This window comes from Carassius gibelio, chromosome B10, assembly GCF_023724105.1.
Source record: "Carassius gibelio isolate Cgi1373 ecotype wild population from Czech Republic chromosome B10, carGib1.2-hapl.c, whole genome shotgun sequence".
Classification (NCBI taxonomy): Eukaryota; Metazoa; Chordata; class Actinopteri; order Cypriniformes; family Cyprinidae; genus Carassius; species Carassius gibelio.
Genome location: NC_068405.1, coordinates 9,413,906 through 9,432,423, shown reverse-complemented (window position 1 = coordinate 9,432,423; position 18,518 = coordinate 9,413,906). Strand labels below are relative to the sequence as shown.

General features: G+C 38.4%; 2 protein-coding genes across 2 annotated transcripts; one reads left to right on the top strand and one right to left on the bottom strand.

Annotated features, from left to right (window-relative positions):
* Positions 1 to 811: 811 nt before the first annotated feature.
* sftpba (surfactant protein Ba) lies at positions 812 to 7,733 on the top strand. The gene is made up of 12 exons (XM_052567008.1): positions 812 to 969; positions 1,281 to 1,345; positions 1,759 to 1,833; positions 2,867 to 2,989; positions 3,117 to 3,230; positions 3,312 to 3,392; positions 4,879 to 5,062; positions 5,186 to 5,328; positions 5,418 to 5,498; positions 6,204 to 6,314; positions 6,428 to 6,489; positions 6,740 to 7,733. The coding sequence occupies exons 1-11, from the start codon at positions 918 to 920 to the stop codon at positions 6,461 to 6,463; spliced, it is 1,065 nt and encodes a 354-aa protein (XP_052422968.1). The 5' UTR covers positions 812 to 917; the 3' UTR covers positions 6,464 to 6,489; positions 6,740 to 7,733.
* A 1,519-nt stretch (positions 7,734 to 9,252) lies between these two features.
* On the bottom strand, positions 9,253 to 17,751 carry mat2aa (methionine adenosyltransferase II, alpha a). The gene is made up of 9 exons (XM_052567007.1): positions 17,480 to 17,751; positions 13,995 to 14,072; positions 13,772 to 13,894; positions 13,513 to 13,625; positions 13,259 to 13,402; positions 12,495 to 12,713; positions 12,048 to 12,230; positions 11,201 to 11,334; positions 9,253 to 11,018 (listed from the first exon to the last, which is right to left on the bottom strand). Exons 1-9 carry the CDS (start codon positions 17,568 to 17,570, stop codon positions 10,916 to 10,918), a joined length of 1,188 nt encoding a protein of 395 aa, XP_052422967.1. The 5' UTR covers positions 17,571 to 17,751; the 3' UTR covers positions 9,253 to 10,915.
* Between the last annotated feature and the right edge of the window lie 767 nt (positions 17,752 to 18,518).

Sequence of the window (18,518 nt, the reverse complement as noted above, 5' to 3'; positions counted from 1 at the left end):
TTCTTCTATTGAACACAAAAGAAGATATTTTGAAGAATTTAATCCAACAGCTGATGGTAGCCATTGACTTCCATACTATTTTCTCAATGCCTCCCATCAACTGCTTGGTTCATCAAAATATTTTATTTTGTGAAAGTGTCATTATGAAAAAACTGATATGCCAACATTTAATGTAATATTAAAATGAGTATGATCCTTCAATTGGTGACACTATGCCCTGAGAACATCCCATTGTTGTCATAATGGGATCAATTTATGTACTTAATCAATTAAACATAAAATGTTTAAACCCATCAGCCATGCGGAAGAGTATTTTTCAGTTCCTTCTGTTATTCACTTTAATACAAAAGCTGTTTTGTTATAAGGTATTTTGTTTAGCAAGAAAATGTGTGTGGTGCTTGTGCAAGATTTGACACCATGGGTGTTGTGGGTCAAGGCAAATCTCTAGTTTCTAATATATTCTGAATAGTTTTAATATGCTGTTGTGCATTTGCTAAGCTGTCTTTGGGTGGTAGATGCTCAGGGCAAAGAGCAGACCCAGGTCTAATGACTCGAGACTCTTTATGTTTCCACCTGTTTTATTGTCCACCGTGTTTGAATGAATCTCTAACCTGACTATAAGCTTTTCAACTGGAGTTGCATACCTAAGATAGACTTACGAATCTGGAAACATGACAAATATTGGCTTTACTTGGCTTTATTGGTCGAATAATGTGCTTAAGCAACATTATTTGTTCAGCAGGCCTGCAGCTCTCTCATCTGCACTGTAAAGGCTCTATGTTATCATGCCTGGCTTGTGCTTTTGGGGCGTCATATATAAAGAGTAGTTCCTCTTTGAGCTGAACCTTCCTGTGGCTGTATACAGGGGCAAATTAGAGAATTTGACATTGGTTCTGCAACCTTCAGTGATTGAAGACATGACTGCCTTTAGACTGGAGTTTCTCTTTTTCACTGCCCTTCTGGGCTCAGGTAAATGAAATCTTCTGTCTGAATATATATATATATGTGTGTGTATGTGTGTGTGTGTGTGTGTGTGTGTGTGTGTGTGTTTTAATGTAGAATGATAGTTTGATACTGAATTATCAATAGAGATGTTATGTGATCAGATATTATTGCTACACTAAGAAGTTTTTACCCAAACAGGCAATTTACAAATCATTTTACATTTTTTCTACAAATATTTCACAATTTTTTTTTTTAATCTATACACATTTCTCCGTTTTTCCATCTTTCTTGTAAGTTCAGTGAGTTTCTTTAAAATATGATTTTATTTTTAACAGTCAAAACCCGAACTGTTGATCCCGCTGGCTTGACGAATGTCCTGAGGGGTGCGGATGACAGCGTGGTGAGTTTTAGGAATGTTAAACGCTTGCCATGTTTTTTGTTTGGTATGTTACACACACCTGTCGAACAAACCCATCCTGCAAGTCTGCATTTCAAACAAACATCTACTGTTGTTTCTTAAAAAATGACCTCCTGGCTGAGCAAAATGAGAATGCTAAAATGTCACTTACACATATTTGCAAATGCAGAATTATTCTTATTTCTAAACAGATGTAGTAGATGGTTAAAGAAACCAGAAGTTGTAATTTTCATATCCTCAAAGCACTTCCCACAACACCTGAAATACACCATCCGCAAACGTATCAGTTTCACTTCTCTTTATTTCTACATCTTTAAGATTCGACTTTTGATAAGACAAAACGTGCACATAAAGCAATGGAAACTGGCTCTTCTGTAATATACAATATTCTGTAGACAGGTGACATGTGTCAGGACTGCACTCAGATTTTTGAGCTTCTGAAGGACCTCTTATCCAATGGGGACTTCCAGGTATGATCTCTCTCTCTCTCTCTCTCTCTCTCTCTCTCACACACACACACACACACACACACACACACACAGATGGTATAGTGAATAATATTGCATGATTCCATGACGACAGTGTTTCACCTTTAAGTAGATTGAGGTGAAAGTGCTGGTTTTTAACAATGCACTGGAAAGCACCATTCATTGGTGAATTTACAATACCAGGGCTTTTGAGGAACTTGATTTGCATGATTTTTAGCATGTCTTAAAGAATATTTCAAAGATGTAAGGAAGTTGTGTTGAGAAGCAGAAGTGTGTTGTTTCGAATCTCTTCATGGTGACCCTTTATGAACTTCTCACTCATGAACCTGATGAATTTGATGTGTTTCTCACCTGTCCACTTTATACCATTCACAGACTCTGTACTAACACATCTACCTTACCTACAGTGAGACTTATGTGCAGTGTCCAACGACTAAACATGATGCTTTATCTTCTTAAAGGAATATCTTCTGTTTCTGTTTGTTCTTGTCATTTTTATGGTCATTGTGTTATCAGTTCATGGCCTGAAGTTGTAAAATTGGATATAACTACTCCAATCTCAAGAGGAAACTGTTTTACTGATATGTGATTTTATAAGAGTAAGAGTCATTGTTTCAACATTTATTTTTAAAAACATTTATTTTGTATCATATGCCTGTGAAAACTGCGTATCATATGCACGCCAACAAATTTTGTATTATATGTATGCCAAACACGTGCATATCATATGCACGCCAAAGTCCATTTTGCATATGAAGACCACGAATTTCTGTTTTTATTTGCCATACTATCTATATGCATTTTCATGAGACCAGCCTCTACATAATCTGCTTATGTTAAACAACTAGGCTCTGTTTAAATTATTCGCTTTATGGTTTTTATTAAATGTTTTGCATGAAAATTGCTCTTGTACAAACGTTCAGTAATAGCATACATACTCAAGAACATGTCTAAATCATTTTTTGAGCCACTTTAAATCAATTTTGTTATGTGATACCAATGCAATCTTTTTTAGGCCAAATTAACTGCCTCTCTTGAGAAAGTGTGTGATCAGCTGCCTGCCCAGATCAGTAAAATCTGCCACACCGAGGTGGAAAAGATGCTTCCTATGGCCATCACCTTCATTACCAGCATGATGGTACAGTATATACAGTTAGATTAAAACATGCATTTGATTTATAAGACATTGTATTATTTAGATTTGTATTTGGTCGAGAACCACTGCTGTTTATTTGGCTGCCAATCCTTTGGATCTTTCACTTCAGAAGCCCAGTGAGATCTGTACATGTCTTGGATTGTGTGGAGGACGTGACAGTGCCAAGATGAGAGAGCTGTTCCTTAATCACATGTCAAAAACTCTACCAGTGCCCACTATGAAGGTAACATTTGAGGAAGTGATTTAGAGTTTTTTATTTGCGTGTTTTGCACAGCTGACTAGGTTTCTCTGCTCTCTCATACAGATGGAGACGTCCATTCACTGCTCTGTTTGCACATACATTGTGAGCACACTTGAGTATCTGTTTCCCAGAGAGAGGACTCAGGTGAAAAACCACAATACACACAGGCTGAGTTCAGAAAAACAAGTCTACTTAACTGTGTTGATTGGGTACTTGTATTCCTACTTAAAATCTAAAAGTTAATATAGTACCAATAAAATAAAAGGCAACTTAAGTCTACTTAGAGTACACTTTCTTAACACACTTAAGTACTTTTTTTTTTTTTTTTTACAAAAGTTCACTTTTTAGTAATACCAGATTAAATGTTTAACTTTAAAGTACATTTTAAATAGTTATTTTAACAATCTTTTGTCATAATTTGAAGTACACTTATTTGTATGTTTTATTTTGATATTACATTTAAAGTTTATATATATATATATATATATATATATATATATATATATATATATATATATATATATGTATATGTGTGTGTGTGTGTGTGTGTGTGTGTGTGTGTGTGTGTGAGTGTGTGTGTAATTGCAACTTAATCATGATGAATGTGAAATTACAATACATTTAAAAAGTGTACATGACATAGAAGTTTGTAGCAAAGACAGTATATTTTAGTTTACCGCCCTTGTCAGTACATTCAGCAATACATTTTAACCATATTTCAATGCAATAGAAGTAATTATGCAATTACATATAAAGATATACTTAAGCCCTACTTAAGTGGATCAAAAAAGCATTTTATATTTCAGCTAATTGAATATGAATTTAAACTATAGGCTAATACATTTTAATGTAATTGCAATTAACATTCAGTTAAGTGCCCAAAATCATTACATTCAGCTCACACGCTTAAAATAAATACAAGAATATGATCAATAAGTCATGCCCATGTTTTTACATTAACTCATCAGAACTCATAACTCAACACTTTTGAATAAGATTCGGTTAAATTTTTTGGAGTTGAAATGACTCATACAAATAAGTTTAATCATACTTGATTTAAGGCAGCAACTACACTTAAGTTGAAATAGGTAAACATTTTCAACACTGCACTTTAGTATATTCTTTCAAAGGATATGATTTCCATAATAGCTACTCTTTTTAAAAGTATGTTAAAGTGTCATTTTTCAGCAAGGATTTCATTTAACTATTAACCTAAAAGTGTTGATAAATGTTTCAAAGTATGCTACATTGTTGTCACACAAATCATCTTCTAAATAAATTAAATTATTTTTTATTACTTCAATTCTGTTTAAAAATCTTATATATTTAGGTAGTCTGATCAAATGATGAGTCAAAACAGATGCAGTTATTAGGTCCAGTTTGCTCCGGAGTGGAAATAAAAGGTCAAATAAAGCACACTGTATTGTGGGATACTGTACTGTACATCCCACACTGTGCTTCTTATACACTACTACACTTTTCATCATCAGCAGATCATCTGAATATTTCATGTTTGAATACTGTATTGCAGGAAGAGTATGTTAGTATGCTATTAAAAACATACACAGAGCTTCGAGTCCTAAACATCTCATATTTAATTAGAAAATGTTGTCATTTTTGTACTTGGCAGAGCATCATAACTGTCCTGCTGGAGGGTTTGTGCAGAGAGTTTCCTCCTCTGGTTCAGCCTCAGTGCAATAAGATGGTAGAAAAATACGTCCAGCTGTTGGTTGACATGCTACTGAACAATAGTTCACCGAACTTCATATGCACTCTGCTTCGTATTTGTGAAATAAGGGAGCTTCCCGTCAACGGTAAGAGTCCAGACTCTGGCTTTTTTTCCTTTTGAACTAACACTACTGTTATATTTTTGTTTTGTCAGTGTACATAATTTTCCTCCCATCCTGTTTCTTGATCCCTTTCTCTTTATTTTACAGCGGCTGAGGTGCTTTCTGATTGTGATTCCTGCCTTACATTGGCAGTTTTGACTCATATGCATCTGGGCTCCAATGCTACCAAGCTCCAGGCTGCTTCGTTCCTGAACACCGTCTGCCAGCTGCACCCCAGTGCCATGCCGAAGGTTAGACATCAGTCTGCTCCTTTAGATTACATGCTTTTAAATGCACTTAAATTGTCAGTTTACTGTTATTTTTTCTTTATCTCATCTAGTGTGAGACTTTCGTGCAGCGTCATGGGAACAGGCTCAGTGTGTTTCTGAGCAAACAGCAGGGGGCGCTGGACATCTGTAAGGTAGAAACCACTCGAGTTTTACTGTGCGATCACATTTACCAGTGTTCAGGGATGTTTTTGCAGGTGAATAGATACTTTAAAAAAAAGGCCTGTTTCCCATTTTCAATTGTGTAGCAGTTGGTCAGCTTGTTGAATTTGCATTGAAAAAAAGAAGCATTGAACGGTTAGCCAAGCAGCACATCAACCTGGAGACAGCTGGAGAAAGCTTTATAATGTTAGTCGAGATTTTGAAGCCCATAAAAGCGCACCCATCCATCAAAAGAAAAGTAGTTCACATGGCTCCGGAGTCAGTGAATCGATGTGTTTGTAGGTTGTAGGCGTATCGTGTAAGCTGCTCCAGAGAGAAGTGATGAACGTGGAGGTGCAGAGTACGTCATCCGCTGGAACGCCACTCTCTCGTGAACGTGCGTATGACAGTTAGAGGACGCTAGAGATTACAACTGATAAAGGTTTAAATATGTACATTTTCTTACACAAACACATTGATTCTCTCCAGAAGGTATTTATTACGGCCCAGAGCTGTTTGGAGCGTTTTTTATGAAGAATGGATGCACTTTTGGTGCTTCAAAATCTCAACCACCATTCATGCCATTATAAAACTTTGATTGTATTCGTCTGGAAGAAGAAAGTCATACACCTTGAGGGTGAGTAAATCAAGGGATAATTTTTATTTTTGGTTTTTTATCTGTTTTCCGGACCCTATAGAAGGCAGATTTGTGTGTTTCTGGTGAGAAGGAGCCTGTCATTGCTGCGGACCCCTGTAGTCTCGGACCAAGCTACAGCTGCAGAGACCTCCAGACTGCTGTTGACTGTGGGGTAAGTGCACCAAACAGCCTTATGCCATATAAATGTGCATTATATATATATATAGCTTATGTTCTGGATGTTGAATGTGAAATTGTATGCATACATTTATTTCATTCTTACAGGTAGTTTACTTCTGTCAGAAGAACGTGTGGGAATAATGTGTTTCAGCTGTCTGTACTACATGGTAATGTCGACGTATAGTTTGCCAAATGTCAATCAATTGCTTATAAATGTATAAATTCCTTTATTTACTGAACATAATTCTGACCCATTGTAAACGTACTGTTCCTTCCTTGAGTAATTACACCTGGTATGTTCAGTGTGCCTTATATTAAATATAAATTAACTTCAGCATTACCATTTGAACACAAAAACATAGCGTGTATTGACTTTTTTGATTGAGTATTGAAACAGTTTTTGTCTTTTTCTAACAGCAGAGTCAAAGGTTATTTGTGTGAGTTTGAGCAGTGTCTCAGCATTAACACTGTAGCCTATATGAAAGCCTGATGGACCTACTGGACCAACGCCACAGCATTTTCCTCCTTTCCTGGATTTTCATGGTTATATTTGCTTTTCGAGTTGAAATTGAGGCTAACAAATTCATAGGCTCTGATAATATCTTCAGCAAACAAGATAACATAGAACAAACTCATATAAAAACATGTTTTCTATCGCAGATACTATTTTAACAAAAAGAAATAGTTGCTTAAGCTACATCATTGATCTCACGATACTTTATCAGTGGTTTGCACAAGCCATCAGTGAGGTCAATTCAAAGTTCATTTACAATATTGTCCTGCATACAAATCATTACATTGGGGGTGCATAAACATTTGATCAGCGATAATGTACATTTTTGAACCAAAACACTTTTTGTGTTTATAAGAGTTTGTATGAAGCAAATATTTTCTGTAGTAACCATAGTTTTGGTTAAAATGACTAGTTATTGGTCCTACATTTTGTACTAGACAAAAAACTATGAATGTCACTATAGCACTTGATATCAAACTATTACTATGGTAAAAAATTGTAGGGCATATTAAATGTTTAGTTTACTTGACACTGTCAAGGCCTATAAACTGCAAAATATCTTCTGGTTGACTCAATATTTCTTGACCCTTCATATGAGTCACTAGTAAAGAGAAGAGTATTTTTCTTTATGTTACGGTCATATCATGAATTTTTTTTTAATATATATATATCAACATATAGATACAAAATAACCTTTTGTTCTAGACTGCAATGAATCTGTTTTGGCTCTGGCTTCTGAATCATCTTGAAAATCACATGAAGCTTTGTTCTCACACTTTATGCACACAAATTGATTTAACCATTTTATGGCATTGTGTCACTATATACTTCCCACTTTTATTATTTCATTTTAAAACATTTGCTTTACGTTTGAATGAATAAACAAACTGCTTTCAACTGTGAAGGTGTGTATATAGGCAGGGCATTTATTGTTTTCTAACCGATGGTATTTTGCCTTTAGCTAAAGTTCACTGTCAAATAGTGGTTTCCTTACCTGAACATTTGTGACACCCCTGGGAGACTGGAATGATGGGATCAGCTTTGAAAATTACTCCGGCTTTTCCTTTAGAACAGTTTATCATATAAAGTTCAGTTTTCTCATGATCAAAACGGAGTACAATCAAAGTGGGGATGTTTGTGCGACTTCTTGAGGTTTAATGAGTGATGTAGAATGGCACTGGCTTTGTGGTTTGTCACTGACTGATTGTATCTTCAGATTTGCCTTAATGTCTGGTTAAAGTTGGTTAAACCTTTGTTTTTTTATTTTGAAGGTTTTATTTTTAAGCATTAGTTCTCCAAGGAATGAGGCTGCACTGCTTAATCCACCCATCCTAAAATACACATATATAGACGAAGGATCACCAAATATGGAACTCCAGTTTATTCACTCTTACACTGGATTTCTGTCATTTTTCAGAGTTGTCAATGATTTGCAATGGTTTGACACTCGCAAGACAAATTTCACCTCATATTTCCAAGCATTTATGTTAATTTTAATCCGTTTTAGGATAAAATAATTAGTCTGAAAAAAAAAAAAGTTCATCCCCCCAAAAATAAAATACTAAATATGTCCTGTATAGTAAATTATTTTTTACCAACCTTTCAGAAGGGGGGGGGGGGGGGGGAACATGAGAATATTGATGGAAATGTATATATGAAATAATGAAGTGAACCCCCTTAAGTATCCAATAACATGCTATTTTTAAGACATGTGACCTTTTAAGACATGTCAAGACTACATGTATGGACTTACAGAAACCCCTGCTGAGGTGCTCCACAAATTTCAATGATCAACCTTCATGATTGTTATTGTTCAAAGGTTTGGGGTTAGTAAATTTCTACATTGTGTGAGATCTTTTATTCAGCAAGAAGGCATTAAGTTAATCAAAATTAACAGTAAATATTTGTTACAAAAGACTTTCTATTCCAAGAATCCAGGAAAATAACCTTTACACAAAAAAATATTAAGCAGCAAAAACTGCTTTCAACGAAGTTTTCAACATTGATAATATTAAAAGCATCAAATCAGCATAATGTAATGATGCTGAAAATTCAGCTTTGAATCACAGGAATAAAATGTAAAAATATTCAATAAATATAAAATTTATACAAATTTTTAAATAGTATTTCACAAGATTACTGTGTGATATATACAAACCCTACCAATCCCAAACATTTGAATAGCAGTGTAGTTTTACAGGAAAAAATTAATTTACTCAATTTGAATTTGTATTTTAGTTTGTTCCGAGCATTAAAAGGTGTAAACGCCTTTAAAAACTATGCATACCGGACACTGAAGGCCAATTTTGTACCTCAACCACTGAAAGAGCCGTTAATGTTTCAAGGAAAAGAGAGGGAAAAAAAACCCCCAACCCAGATGAATCTGACAGAAGAGTGAAATACCATAAAACGAGTCTTAAGAGCCAGTATTTTTATTCATTTCACTGATATAGGGGACAGAACCATCACGGAGCATTGAAAGGAAGGGAATTCAGGAGTTGGCTGTGGATTCACACACATCACGAGAGGAAACTCGGGGGGAAAGATAGCATGGGAACAAAGGGAAGGAGAGAAGAGGAAGAGGAGTGACAAAGGAAGAGAAACCATAGAAAAAGGCACTTCTACTCATTCAGTAACCAGTCTGGTGCACCAATCTCTGGAGTTAAAATAAAATCTATTGTACGAAATAAAAACAGAAGATGAGCATTATATTAAAAGACCACAACCCAAATGCATCCAACAGAGAGAGCATGTAAACGAAGCCGGTTTCTCTGTACAACACCGACCAGACTCGCTTCTGTCTGCTGGAGCGCCGGGAGTCCTCAACGTAAAACGTGTGCGTATGGACCGTCTCATCTACCTGCCTTCAAATCGCGTTAAATAAAAAAAATTAAATTAAAAAAAATTAAAAAAAAGTAACAATGGTCACAGCTAGCAGCGCCAGCCTGTGGCAAGAGCCCAAAGCTTTCTGTAGGACACCAAGGGAAGACCACAGAGCCGGCACGCGGGACATACACCGCGACTACGGTGTTCAAGCAAATGGAAACAAGTATTCATGGTCTTTAAAAACGATTCCTTTCATGTACAAAAAGTAATAAAGGCAATCACACCTTGAGATCCCAGGCTTTTCTGTACGGACACCGAGGCTCAAGAGGATCACAGAGCAAATATTAGGTTGAGTTTTCAAGTATGACGCGATTCAAGAGGCGGAGGCAGCCCCTCTGCGCGGGTGAGGGAGCAGGGCTTCTCTGTAGCTACGCCCGCTGTCACCGCACACAGAGAGGGAGTGCTTTGCCTCCGCCGTGGTCTAGTAGAACATCACATAACAGCTACCAGAAGGTTTCATCTGGAATCACCATCGAGACCGAAGGGGGACGGTTGCGTCGCCGGCCCCGCAGAACCACCACAGTTGGTAGCAGCTTCTGACTTCTCTGTAACACGTCAGAAATAAAAACAACGCGGCCTGCGGTGACTGGGACGGAACCGTGGCGACAGTATGCGCTTGTAAAAAGTCTATGAAAATTTCCAGCACTATGTAACTTAAACACATTCTTGTTGAATCCAACTAAAGACAGGTTTTCGACATCTCACCAGAGGTTTTGATCCCATTCGCGATGGCACGCATAAAGTGGTGGACCTGGAAAATGGTAAGCATTGGTTCTCTTAGTTGGTAAAACAAAGTCGAGGGGTTAGTGCTTCAGCCAGCAATGCACAGCATCACAGAACAACCTTTGACCCCCATTTGTGCCGTCACTTGATCTTTCAAGCAAGTAGGTAAGGAAGGAAGGGCCGAAGAGAGATGGGTGGAGAAGAGGGCGCATAAAGTCAAACAGAACAAAAAAAACAAAACAAAAAACACTTACAGCCACCATCCACAGATATTTCGAAAACAATACATTAAATCACAGGGTTGAGGGTACAGTTGTTGGGGGAGAACGCCATTGGAGGGGAATTACCTTTGGGAACGGTTGTGAGGTTAGGACTGAGGGGTTTTGGTACATCTCCCCCCTCCGACGGGTTGAGTAGGTTTCTCTGTAACGTACACCTACCGCCCAAGGAAAGGAGGGGGGGTTACAGATTTAGTATTTAAGCTTTTTGGGAACTTCCCAGGGGAAGGACTCGCGGCCAAAGTGGCCATAGGCGGCGGTGCGCTGGTAGATGGGCTTCTTCAGGTCCAGCTCTCTGGAATTGCACAGGAGACAGAGTAAGACAATTGAACGCACAAAGAAGGACGTTCAGTTAACTCAATCAACCTCTCTAACGTTAACTGTTGGGAAACTCAGGAAACGCGGGAGCAAAAGAGGACTGGGAAACCATCAAACCGAGAGGCGGTGGTTGGGCCACCCCCGAGGAGCACACTTTACCTGACGATGACGCCCGGGCGTAGGTCAAAGTTCTTCTTCACGATCTCCAGCAGCTCCTTCTCGCTCCTCTGGGAGGTCCCATAGTGGAAGATGGAGATGGACAAGGGGTGGGCGACTCCAATGGCATAGGACACCTAAAAAAAAAAAAAACGGTATACGGGTAAGAGTTTACTTATCCCTTCAAGTGTTGGGACGAAAGACTATGCCATCACCAATGGCTGATAGACATCACAATGTTCAGCTGGCGTGGTGATGCACTCAATCCCACCCACCCAATCCTGCCACATCCCAATACAGTGTTCGGAAAGAAAATGATGTGTACTACAGAACTCATAGGGAATAAATACGAGAATTCAATAGCCTACTTTCTCTCATAGTTATATCAGTGGGTAACTGTACTGTATATAAATTGTGGGCATCAGGGAGTCGCTATAATGCCTGGCATTGAAACTGCTTTTGAATGCATGATCGCTTAGTTTCACTTTCAAAATTCGCAAATCACACATACTCCGTTTATACTACTGAGCAACAGTACTTGCCACATTTTACAAGATTAGATGTTCGTCAGTGGTGTTCAGGATCTGTAAATCATTCACCATCATCCTTAGTCATCTCTCCTTACTCTGTTTATGTTGCAAGTAATATTTTACATACTTTTATGTAACAAGCAACCGTTAATTGTTTTCTGTGCCTTTCCGAATACAGTTCATGCTTCGGGCGCCCCTCCCCCTGATGTCATCGTCCATTTAGATGTTTCACTTTAAACAATGTCCGATGCCAATTTTGTAGACAACGCCCAACCCTAATCTCTTTACAATAGCATGGTGAAAGACTGCTAAATATTCACCTGGACCAGGACACGCTTGCACAGATCAGCCTTCACCAGAGACTTGGCCACCCAGCGGGCCGCATAGGCAGCTGAACGATCAACTTTAGTGTAATCCTTCCCAGAGAAAGCACCACCTCCATGAGCACCCCAGCCTCCGTATGTGTCCACGATAATCTTGCGGCCAGTCAAACCAGCATCTCCCTGTAAAAACAGCATGAAGAATTCAGAATCTCACCCTCTGTACAAACACCACATCTAAGAAAAAAAAAAAAAAAAAAAAAAAAAAAAAAGTGCCCATAATACATGCACAAAAAGCCAATACATACACTTCAGTTCAAACACCTATTACTTAGAATCAAAATCTGTTTATAATTGGATATATATATATACACTTTTTTTTTTTTTACAATTCCATGCCTATAAGAACCCCAAGAAACACTACACTGAAAGTGTTATGGTTTAAACCTGTGGGCCTCCGATGACAAAGCGTCCGCTGGGCTGCAGGTGATAGATGGTGTCATCATCCAGGTAGACGCTGGGCACCACAGCCTTCACCACCTTCTCCTTCAGAGCATCACGCATCTCATCCAGACACACTACTTCATCATGCTGAACAGACACTACAATGGTGTGCACACGCACAGGAATCATGGCCCCACGGTCCTGTCTGTACTGGACCGTCACCTAGAGAACATCGTAATCTCAGTCAAATCTCTACAAGATATAGGCATAAACTCTGGAATAATCGAGATTTAAATATTTTTGAAAGGTCTCTGATATTCATCCAAGGCTGCAATTATTTGATCATCAATAGAGTAAAAAAAATACTGTGAAATATTATGGTTTAAAACAACAGTTTTCAATGCGGATACATTTTAATTTATCCCTGTGATGCAAAGCTGAATTTTCAGCATCTTTATACTGGTCTTCAGTGTCACATGATCCTTCAGAAATCATTCAAGTAGGTTGATATTCTGTTCAAGAAACACCAATTATCAATATTTTGTGAAAGATTTAAAAATGTTGTGGTACATTTTTTAGAAAACTAGAAACAGAAAAAGCAGATTTCAAACGGAAATCTTTTGTAACATTGTCTTTCCACTCATTTTTTATTATTTTACTGCATTCTTTCGTTCAAAAAACAAAACCCAGTTTGTCCCTCTCTTACTGACCCCAAACCTTTTGTAGGATAAGAGTATTTTCCTACTGATTTCCAACAACATTCTCACCTGGGTCTTGGAATCGGGTCGCAGCCAGGGCAGGGTGCCGTCACGACGTAGTTCCGCCATTTTAGCATTCAGCTTGTGGGCCAGGACGATAGTAAGAGGCATACACTCCTCGGTCTCATCAGTGGCATAACCAAACATCAAACCCTAAGAAGCAAAGTACTCCATCAATCCAGCAAAGATATGATCTAGATTCTGCTTATAAACCAATTCACATCCTGGCATATGAACAAAGAAAGTGGTTATCTAGCTCTTACTTGGTCTCCAGCTCCAACATCCTCCTCATTTCGATCAAGGTGAACCCCTTGAGCAATATCAGGTGACTGCTGCTCAAGAGCCACGAGCACATTGCAGGTCTTATAGTCGAACCCTAAAAGAACAATTAAATGCTGATTAATTCTACCCTAAATCCAACTGGCAGCTAATATAAGATCATAACCCACAGATTATGCAGTGTTGTAAATTCTGCAAGTATTATGACAGCACTCTTTCCCCTGATATTTAGTGCCCTTATACCTTTGGAGGAGTCATCGTATCCAATGTGCTTGATGGTGTCCCTGACAACCTTCTGATAGTCCACGACAGCATGAGAGGTGATCTCACCGGCCAGTAAGATCATTCCAGTCTTGGCAACCGTCTCTGCCAGGACAGATTGATAGGGGTTAGAGCACACACGGTAAAAAGATTCAAGTTGCAAGCATGGAGGAAAGCGTGCAGGGAAGCATAATTTGACACTCACCACATGCTACTTTGGCATCAGGATCCTGTTTGAGGTGGGCGTCCAACACAGCGTCACTGATCTGGTCACAAATCTTATCTGGAAAAGAGGATTGAGAGGTGTAACATTGAATTAACTAATCAGAGCATAGAGTTCAGGTTAAACAAAACTCAAGATAAGTGCAACTGCCTCCAAGGACCTAACTGGAATTTGGATTTGCTCAACTCAGACATCTTAAAATGGCACGCTTGGAATACATAAATAAAATGAAACTAAAACTATTTGGAAAAAATAAATAAATAAAGCCGTGGGTGTGCATTTATAACATAATGGACCTTTTTTATATACTGTATGTATTCATACATGACACATCATTTACATTAGTGCTGTTTTAGTATCACTGAGACACCATTATAGTTTAGTCATTTTTATTTTTTCTGCTTTCATTTTAATAGTTTAAAATGTTTGTGGTTTTGGCATCTTAGTTTTTTTTTTTTGTTACTCATTTTAGAACAAGTTAAAACAATTGTACAAAATGCTTGGCTTTCGTAAAAAAAAAAAAAAAAAAATTTAGTTAATATTTCCAAGTACAAAAATGCAATTAATTATGGTTTTAGTTTACTATAATAAACCTTTATATCTCCAGTGAATGTAAAAAAACTCTGAAAGCACTTCAATGACAACAGTGCCATTACACGATTGAGCCTCATGCAAGCTGAGAAATTGCTTAAAAACTACAGACTAGGACGTTTCCCGTGCCTCAGTTGCCTCCATATAATATTTCCAAACAACAGGTGAGGTACATTAGCTCCAAACTGCCACCCCTGGAGTAAGCATCTATATTTAGGGCAGAGGTAACCAGAGCTGATCAGCTATCCCTCCTCCACACCGCCAGCGCTGAGCTCATTAGAAAGCACACTGATGCAGTAGTGAGGGCAGTGGAGCGAGAGGGGAAAGGTCACACCACGTGTACAGGTATCAGTCCACGGATGACAAACATGATACAGCAGACCTGTCCACAAACACACTTCACGATTGTACACAAATGCTTGGCCAACTCTCTGCAAACATGTGATCTCAAGGAACAAAGTGCACCTTTGTGATGTTGTGACTGTGACATCCCTCAGTTTCCCAAACATTTGCGGTCTCTGCCTTTGACGGTCACCCCATGATTGTGTGGCTGATCGGTTATAAAATGCTGATGCAATCAAGTTTTTGCAACTTTTAGTACACGCACACTAGATTTGATGCCATCTTTAGGTTAGTTTACTGCTGGATGTAAATATTGATGCCTCGTCCTGTGCTAGGTAACGGATTTGTCCCTCGAAAACACCTGATGCTCGATCAAAAGTTATTTTTTCATTAATGTTGCTTTCACATGTCAGAAGCCCCACAATTACAAGCATCAGACTTGTAACTAAGATTTCTACAAGGAAGTGAGTGCTTTTTACAACCTCGAAAAATTTAGCCCTGACTAACTCGTAAAAGTGAAATCTAAAAGTCATGTACATTTTCTCCATATGAAAATGTATTCTAACAAATTCATAGACCTATTGTGAGCTACAAGGTAGTTTTTTTTTTTACAGTTAATAGTGGAATATCTTGTGGAAAAAACTACATTACCCATGATTCACATAGACTTTCACTAATCAGAGAATCATCACCGGCTCCAAAAAAAGTACACCAGTATCCGCCCACTCCCATGAAGCACTGTGATTCAGTTTGTTTCCTTGCGTCCTCGAATGACTTCAATATTTAGGTTTGAGTGGAAATAAACAAAACACTAATATAAATTTAGACAAAATAAGAAGTCTTTTATTTTCCTATCCTTTTTGTTTCAATTATGTCTCTTGAAACACTTTATGGGCCTGGAGTTAATCTCGCACCTTTGTCTTTTTGTCCAACTTCAACATACTTTGCTTTAACTCAAAGATTGTCATATTGTGATTCAGCTAGTATCTATTTGGTTTTATGGCTTATAAATCCTAAAGAAAAACAATTAGGGAAAAAATGCTACTGGAACCAATGGCACTTTTGGTAAATCTGAGCTGATGTGCTTGACATCTTAAATCAGAGCACATACTGAACTGGATAAAGAAGCAACTTCTCATCTGTAGGTAAAGTATGGAGGTGTAGCAAACATTCCTGAAAAAAAAAAAAAAACATCACGCCATGTCTGCAATCACCAGTGTGTTCTTTGACCAGTGATGTAATAACTATTGACAAGATACCAATTCATTCATGTTCTTTTTGGCATCTACAGCACTATCTGCCCGTTTCACAGGTCTTCGCCATTCTCTAAAGTTTTCCAATCTGAAAACTCAATTTTATGCAGTCCTGAATTACAATTCATCAATGCATACTTGTGAACCTGTGCGAATCCAGTAACGTTGTGTCACGTAGATAATGTTCGCAACCGGTTTTCTGAATACTGCGTACTCATGTGACGTACTGCGTCAGACGCAGAGACCGAGGCGCGCCGCAGTGCTCAAAGATGTACGGTTACAAGCACCACAGATTATCAATAAATACGCAAACTGCACTAAAATGTAGGAAAGCGGTGACGCTTAAAATCGCTAGCTAGAGGGTTTTGCGCTTGTGTGTTGTAGATGTTGGGCCCAAAGAGGTGTGCTGACGCAATAGTCGACTCGCGGGCGCTTGAGCGAGATGGGAAGTTTACAGCACGTGTAGGGGTGTAACAGCCCAGGGACGACCTCAAAATGCTAAACTAACAACAGCTTATAGAGAGAACAAAATACATAGACAGACATTAAGCGACGCTTTCACGCGCAGGCGGTGATGACGCTCTCGTACAGACACGCGCAGGCATTAATATTCGCTGATCTCATAGGCCAGTGAAAAAAAGACTACCAATAAAATGAGGGGAATTATGATTTATAATTATTGGACTGCAACAATTTAGAGGCTCGTCTTGACGTGTAAAACACGCAACCGGTCAAACCGGCGGAACAACAACACGCGCGGCGAATCCGCATTACATGAACACATGTTTCGCGAGCCCGCCGACAACACGCGCGCGCACGGCCTTCAAATTAAAATAAGTAGAATTATTAAAAGTCAATTTATTCTGACTATTAATTCCAGTTTTATGTTTGTATATTTATATATAGTCATTTAAACTAAAATACAAAGATGAATAAGCCCTTAACGCGTTCACGGCCTACATTCGCGAGATTATCTTTGGGCCTCAAATCCGGTAACTCCGCCGCGCGTGGCCGAGCAGACAAATAACGTTACCTCCCACTTCACCAAGTCAGAGTGCGTTAAAGAATAACGCATTTTCCTGTCCTTGACATGATTGCAGTATAATAAAATGTTATAATTGTAACGTTACGTGTTTTATGTATAGAAATGTAAAATATTTATCAGCTATTAGCACGTGTTAGCTGAGGAATCTTGGGACCGATCGTGTTTGCCTTCCCGTGTCACCTTGTGACACTAAAATCTTATTTATAACGTGACGTTAATCGTGGTATGATACATACCAGGGTGTCCTTCACCGACAGACTCCGACGTGAACAGAAAGCTTTCTTCATCGATCAGGGAGTTGTGGAAACCGTTCATCTGCCCGTTCATGTTGGATTGACTGTTTGGCGTTTCTCTCTCTCTCGCTGGTTATAGCGTGGTGTTTTCAGAGTTTCTCTGCTTTTGAAACGTCGGTCTTAGAGGTGTTTCTGGTGATGCTGTGTAGACTTGACCTCAAATGATCAGGAGAGCCGGTCAGTCTTCAAGTTTATATCCCTCCCTCTTCACACCAAACTCGAACGTCACTCGGGCGCGCCCCCGTCCTTCTTCGCGGCAGCCAATCAGAAACGGCGTTACGACGTGACGCGATGTGGAGACAAAGAAGGCCCTGCTCTGTATACAATATTTTACATGTACGCGTTTAGTATTAAAACTGACAAATTGACAAATATAAACCCATTTTAAAACAATAAATACTCACTTTTTCCCCTTATATGATTGGGATTTAAATCCAAATTTCTCTAGAGATACTCCATAGTATAATATCTGTTTTATATATGTTTTCTTCCTAGCTTTACGTTCACTGCAGAACAATATGAATGTGCATCATGTCAGTTTGTTTCAAAATGCAAAAAGTTGTGATGTAAGATGATTATGTAATGACGTTTTGCTGGGGAGAATTTATGTAAAATGCACTTTGTCCTTAGACGATGTATAACCAACATCAGGAAGGTCTATCAGTCTTGGAGGTGAACCTTGGACTCGGTTAAGCAAAGCATTAATTGTTTTACGGTAGCGTATTAAATGTTAGTAAATTAAAGCTTGTGGGCAGAGCTGTTAAGCCTGTCTCGCCACTTTGCTAATTACTGTATTGTCTGTGTGTTTCTGATTGTGTTGCATGAGATTATGAAGTTGCTAGTTAGCATGAGGAATACATAAATAAATACATACATTTATATATATGAATCTGTGTGTGTATTCTTTGCATAACCAGCCAGCATGATTGTAATCTATTACATTCACTCAGTGCTTCTATTGCACTGTCAGCATGGGGGCCTC